A 6,820-nucleotide genomic window follows, 5' to 3' on the forward strand; every position below is an offset into this window, starting at 1 on the left:
TCTCATCCCTGGTTCCTTGGCCATGGTGGAAACAATGGGGCCAGATCTGACTGCTCATCGGGGACTGTGAATAGCTCTCCAGCAGGAAGCAATAGCAGGGGTAATGGAGGAAGTGTGGGCCCACTTTGGTGTGCAGGTAGACCTGCACGTGGTCTCCATCTGGCCTCAGAGCCTTTGCTCCTTCTCAGACTCAGGCTAATAAGCTCCCGCCCACACCCTCAATGGCAGGTGGAAGGATGGCCTGAGAGAGAAGCGGGGATAGGTGGGCCATGCTCACACCTCCACCAGATCCCAGCCGTGGCCCCAGCCAACCCATGGAGGCGGGGCATGGCACGGCGGGCACTGCACAGGAGCCCAAGCACAAGGGCACTTAGGAGAAGGAATCTGAGCAGGGATCAGTCTGGACTGGGGGTGATTCTCCAGAAACTCCATTCCTCAGGGCTGTGACCACCAAGCCAGGTGATCAGGCCAGTGATGGTTCCCTTTGCGGGGGTAGGGGACCCAGACCCGGGAGGAAGACTCCTCTGGGGCCCAGGGGAGGTGAGTCAGAGCTGGCAAAGGCCTCTGGCTCCAGGAACCTCCAAGGAGGAGACCTGAGTTGCTGGGAATTTCTGGGTCTGACCTCCTGCAAAGTCAAGGTCTGACTGTTCACAAGGTGAGGCTGTGCCTTCTGGTGCCAGGACGAAGAAGATGCTGGGATCCAGGCAGTACTCACAGCACCATATAGCAGAACCATGAGGGTGCGCCATCATGGACCCCTTTCTTCAACCCACCGGTACCTCTTTGTGGCGCCTCACCTCCTCCAGGCAAGCATCTGAGCCTGGACCACAGCTCCCTCTCTCACACAGCTTCCTTCTTCGGTGAGAACCACCTGGAGGTGCCTGTGGCCACAGCTCTGACCGACATAGACCTACAGCTGCAGTTCTCCACGTCCCAGCCCAAAGCCCTCCTTCTCCTGGCAGCAGGCCCAGCTGACCACCTCCTGCTGCAGCTCTACTCTGGACGCCTGCAGGTCAGTGACGTCCCCCTGGGATCCGGGCGGGATTCAGGGTGGGATTCCTTCTCTAGCTTTGCGTGAACCCCAGCTGGCTGTGTGACCTTGTGTAAGTCACTTTTATCTTAGGGTCTCAAGTTCTCCACTGTGGGATGGGCAGCAGCAGCCTAGAAATGGCAAATCCTTCATGAACTGGCTCTGCCCACTGGCTCCCTCCAACCACGTTTCCCACCACAAGCCCTTGCTGGCCTTTGTGCTCTGACCGCACTGTACTGCTTTCAGTTCCCGGCCATCTTACAGTCGCTTGATGCCAGGCCTTTGGTCACCACACTCCTTCTGCCAGATGCGTGCCTCACCCATTCCCTGCACATGCCTAACTCCAGCCTCTCCTTGAAGTCTCAGTGTGGACATCCCCTCCTCCTGGGTGAGGCCCCCTCCTGGGTCCCCACGACCCCTGTGCATCCCTGTGGCACTGCACCAATTTCTCTGCAGCACCACTGTCTGTCCACGACAGTAACAGCACCAGTACTGCCTCAGCTTCCTCATTTTTCCATTTCATCCTTCAAGACACCACAAGCTTTGTTAGTGAGGAGTCTTGTGGCTCTTTCTTGAGTCTTTTCCCAAACCATGAAGAGTTAAGAACACAAGGTGGGAAGATCACTTGAGCCTGGGAGTTCAAGGCTGGCCTGAGCCACACAATGAGACCCTATCTCTATTTTTAAAAGAAAAAAAATTTGGGTCAGCCATCTCCTTCCACACCCCAGTGGGGAGAGGACTAGGGCTTGGCCAGTCTGCTGCTGTCATTGCATTCCCAGTTACCTATTTTTCTAGGGGTGAAATCTAGATTCCAAGACAATATTTCTGGCACCTCTCACTTGAGGAAAGAGGAGGAGAATTTAAAAATCAGGTTGGATTTCTAGGAGAGCATCTTACTGTATGTCAGTTCCTTGTGGGCGAGGATCACATCTGATTCACATCACGGTCCCCAGAGCCCATCCAGGCCTGGCCCAGAGTCCCTTTGGTGAGTGTTTGGAGGATGAGTAAAGAGATGGCAGGATGGCAAGAGGAGTGGCACCAGAGGCCCTCGTCCTAGGTTTTCCACTCTGGGGCCCCAAGTGTGGGGAACGCACTATGCTTTTATAAGGGAAATGATGGATTCAAAAGTCTGTTCCCCATCTCCCACTCCCCATCTCTCTTAAGGTCAGATTTGCCCTGAGCCAGGAGGAGCTGAAGCTACAGACCCCAGCAGAGAAGCTGCTGAGTGACTCCTTTGCCCATACTATGGTGCTGATTGTCCTAGAGGGCTGGGCCACATTGTCAGTTGATGGATTTCTGAACGCCTCCTGTACAGTCCCAGGAGCCCCCATAGAGGTCCCCTATGGGCTCTTTGTTGGGGGTACTGGGGGCCTTGGCCTGCCCTACCTGAGGGGAAGCAGCCGACCCCTGAGGGGTTGCCTCCATGCAGCCACCCTCAATGACTGCAGCCTCCTCAGAGCTGCTCAAATCCCAGGTGCTGTTCAGTGTGACCCGAGGGGCACGTGACAGTGAGCTCAAGCCCGGGCGCCCAGGCACAAAAAATGTTCACCCTCCTGGACGTGGTGAACCGCAAGGCCCGCTTCATCCACGATGGCTCTGAGGACACCTCCGACCAGCTGGTGCTGGAGGTGTCAGTGACGGCTCGGGTGCCCCTGCCCTCATGCCTGCGGAGGGGCCAAACTGACCTCCTGCCCATCCAGGTCAACCCTGTCAATGACCCTCCCCGCATCATCTTCCCACATGGCAGCTTCATGGTGATCCTGGAACACACGCCAAAGCTGCTGGGGCCTGAGGTTTTCTAGGCCTATGACCCAGACTCTGCCTGTGAGGGCCTCACTTTCCAGTTCCTTGGCACCCCCTCTGGCCTTCCCGTGCAGCGCCGAGACCAGCCTGGGGAGCCGGCAACCGAGTTCTCCTGCCAGGAGTTGGAGGCCGGCAGCCTAGTCTATGTCCACCGCGGTGGCCCTGCACAGGACTTGACATTCCGGGTCAGCGATGGACTGCAGGCCAGCCCCCCGGCCATGCTGAAGGTGGTGGCTGTCTGGCTGGCCATGCAGATCCACCGAAGCAAGGCCCAAGGCCCTGCCATGCCCATCTTGCCCGCCAACCTGTCGGTGGAGACCAATGCCGTGGGGCAGGATGTGAGCGTGCTGTTCCGCGTCACCGGAGCCCTGCAGTTCGGGGAGCTGCAGAAGCAGGGGGCAGGTGGGGTGGAGGGTGCTGAGTGGTGGGCTACACAGGCGTTCCACCAGCGGGATGTGGAGCAGGGCCGCATGAGGTACCTGAGCACCGACCCACAGCACCACACAGAGGACACCGTGGAGAACCTGGCCCTGGAGGTGCAGGTGGGCCAGGAGATCCTGAGCAATCTGTCCTTCCCAGTGACCATCCAGAGAGCCACTGTGTGGATGCTGCGGCTGGAGCCACTGCACACTCAGAACACCCAGCAGGAGACCCTCACCGCAGCCTACCTGGAGGCCACCCTGGAGGAGGCAGGCCTAAGCCCTCCAGCCTTCCACTATGAGGTGGTTCAGGCTCCCAGGAAAGGCAACCTTCAACTTCAGGGCACAAGGCTGTCAGACGGTCAGGGCTTCACCCAGGATGACATACAGGCTGGCCGGGTGACCTATGGGGCCACGGCACGTGCCTCGGAGGCAGTCGAGGACACCTTCCGTTTCCGTGTCACAGCTCCGCCATATTTCTCCCCGCTCTATACCTTCCCCATCCACATTGGTGGTGACCCAGATGCGTCCGTCCTCACCAATGTCCTCCTCGTGGTGCCTGAGGGTGGTGAGGGTGTCCTCTCTGCTGACCACCTCTTTGTCAAGAGTCTCAATAGTGCCAGCTACCTCTATGAGGTCATGGAGCAGCCCCGCCATGGGAGGTTGGCTTGGCGTGGGACACGGGACAAGACCACTATGGTGACATCCTTCACCAATGAAGACCTGTTGCGTGGCCAACTGGTCTACCAGCATGATGACTCCGAGACCACAGAAGATGATATCCCATTTGTTGCTACCCACCAGGGTGAGAGCAGTGGTGACATGGCCTGGGAGGAGGCACGGGGAGTCTTCCGGGTGGCCATCCAACCCGTGAATGACCACGCCCCTGTGCAGACCATCAGCCGCGTCTTCCATATGGCCCGGGGCGGGTGGCGGCTGCTGACTACAGACGACGTGGCCTTAAGACTTGGGCTTTGCTGACGCCCAGCTGGTGCTGACACTCAAGGACCTCCTCTTTGGCAGTATCATGGCCGTGGATGAGCCCACGTGGCCCATCTACCACTTCACCCAGGAGGCCTCAGAAAGAGGCAAGTCCTGTTCATGCGCTCAGGCTGATCATGGCTGGATCTAGCTGCAGGTGTCCGATGGGCAACACCAGACCACTGCGCTGCTGGAGGTGCAGGCCTCGGAGCCCTACCTCCGTGTGGCCAATGGCTCTGGCCTTGTGGTCCCTCAAGGAGGTCAGGGCACCATTGACACAGCTGAGCCCCACCAGGACACCAGCCTTGACATCCGCAGTGGGGATGAGGTGCACTACCATGTCACAGCCGGCCCTCGCTGGGGGCAGTTGCTCTGGGCCCCTCAGCCAGCCACAGCCTTCTCCCAGGAGGACCTGCTAGACGGGGCCATTCTCTACGGCCTCAATAGCAGCCTCAGAACCCGTGACACCCTGATCTTCTCAATGGAAATGGGGCCAGTGCACACAGATCCCACGCTACAAGTGACCGTTGCCCTAGAGGGCCCACTGGCCCCACTGAAGCTGGTCCGGCACAAGAAGATCTATGTCTTCCAGGGAGAGGCAGCTGAGATCAGAAGGGACCAACTGGAGGTGGTGAGCGGGGGTGTGGGCCAGGTAGAGGGCCTCCCCCCCAGCCTCCATGCCAGGTACACATGTGACTTGGGCTGTGACTGTGGTGGTCCCAGTTGCATGTGTGCACGGGTCTCAGATGTGCTCCCATATACGTTGTGCTCCCAAGAGTTTCTGGGGAGCTTGCTGTACACCCATCCTCCTGGAAGTTGTGTGTGCCTCCAGAGTTCGTGTCCACTCGTGTCCATGGCGTGGCTGAGCATGCAGATTCCTGGGCCCCACCAAGCCCTACTGAATCTCTGAAGTGGAGCCCAAGAATCTGCATTGCAGTCAGTTTCCTGGGAGGGCATCACGGGTCCTGAACTTTGGGGATTGCTGGCCATGGAGACAGGTGGCTGCTCTTCAGATCCACATATTCCCCGCTATTTTCTCAGAGCCCAGACCAGGACTAGGAGGGTCTGTCAAGGGCTTCTACCCACCCAGGAACCCCACAGAGCAGCCACGGGCCCTCCAGCAGGCTCACTCCAGCAGGACTTGCCTTGTGACCTCAGGCCAGTCCTTGCCCGCTCAGCCTTACTCTCCCACACTACTTATTTCGGAGACCCTTCTGGTCTGCATGTCTGGAGCTTGAGGCTGACAGTGAGCCAGCAGATCTGGCATCAGGAAGGCCTTGCGGAAGGAGGCAGTTTGGGCCGGGCTCTGAAGAGCGCAGGCCATCGGTAGCAGAGAATGGGGAGTGGTATTCCAGGCAGGAGGAACATTCCGGGGAAAGGCATAGAACAGGAATGTGAGTTTGGGGGTGGTTTAGCCTCTTGTGACTGGCCCATCAGGTGAGGAAGCCCATGTGGCCTTTGGGGCATGAGCTCCATAGGGCCTGGGCTGAAGGTGGCTGTGCCTCCACGAGGGGTGGGGGCAGAGCGCCCTCTGACGGTCCTGGGTGGTAATAACAGGGGCTGGGGAGGCACTGCCTGCAAACCAGCCACAGACCTGAGCAGATCTTCAGCAGGGGGGCCTGTGTGTGTGTGTGTGTGTGCGCGCGCGCGCGTGCACACGCACACGCGCATATGTACATGTGTGACTGCGTCAGCGTATGATGAACTTGTGTGTCTGTGTCACTGAGTCTGGGGATATGTGATTATGCACCTCCCCGGGGGAGTGCATCTCAAGCTGTGTGACTGACCCCCTGTAACCGTGTGTGGGGTGGGTATTAACATGTGACCAGCAGCCAGGGGCAACCCAATGAAACCCCATCTCTACACAAAAAATTTAAAATTAGCTGGGCATGGAAGCATGTGCCTGTGGTCACAGATACTTGGGAGACTGAGGTGGGAGGATCCCTTGAGTCTAGGAGGTTGAGGCTGCAGGGAGCCATGATTGCGCCACTGCACTCCAGCCTGGGTGAGAGTGAGACTGTCAAAAAACAAAAAATGTGACCAGCTGCATGTCTAGCTGCTGTGTGTGTGAACCCACATGTGTGTTTGTGTGTGTAAATGAGCAGTGGTATCTGGAGGAATAAGTGGGGCAAGATCAAGCCTGTTCTGGCTGCTTAGGGCCACAATGGCCCCTCAGAGACTGCCTCTGTGGCTCCCTGTGAGTCCTCATGACCTCTGTTAACCAGGCAGCCCAGGAGGCAGTGCCGCCGGCAGACATCGTATTCTCAGTGAAGAAGCCACCGAGTGCCGGCTACCTGGTGATGGTGTCTCGTGGCGTCTTGGCAGATGAGCCACCCAGCCTGGACCCTGTGCAGAGCTTCTCCCAGGAGGCAGTGGATGTGGGCAGGGTCCTGTACCTGCACTCCCACCCTGAGGCCTGGAGCGATGCCTTCTCACTGGATGTGCCCTTGGGCCTGGGTGCTCCCCTCAAGGGTGTCTGCGTGGAGCTAGAGGTGCTGCCTGCTGCCATCCCACTGGAGATGCAAAACTTCAGTGACCCCGAGGGTGGCAGCCTCACCCTGGCCCCTCCACTGCTCTGTGTCACCGG

The 6,820-nt window shown here is 58.5% G+C and overlaps 1 protein-coding gene across 1 annotated transcript in view; it reads left to right on the forward strand.

The window, feature by feature from the left end:
- Positions 1-805: 805 nt before the first annotated feature.
- LOC105541617 (chondroitin sulfate proteoglycan 4-like) overlaps positions 806-6,820 on the forward strand; it is a gene marked incomplete at its 5' end in the record, with an annotated part of 18,307 nt that continues 12,292 nt past the window's right edge. Inside the window, 6 exon segments of the mRNA XM_011982724.1 lie at positions 806-1,012; positions 2,195-2,485; positions 2,487-2,548; positions 2,550-4,214; positions 4,216-4,861; positions 6,459-6,725. Coding sequence (XP_011838114.1) covers positions 806-1,012; positions 2,195-2,485; positions 2,487-2,548; positions 2,550-4,214; positions 4,216-4,861; positions 6,459-6,725 — 3,138 coding nt within the window.

Source organism: Mandrillus leucophaeus, unplaced genomic scaffold (genome assembly GCF_000951045.1).
Source record: "Mandrillus leucophaeus isolate KB7577 unplaced genomic scaffold, Mleu.le_1.0 Scaffold241, whole genome shotgun sequence".
In the NCBI taxonomy this organism is placed as follows: domain Eukaryota; kingdom Metazoa; phylum Chordata; class Mammalia; order Primates; family Cercopithecidae; genus Mandrillus; species Mandrillus leucophaeus.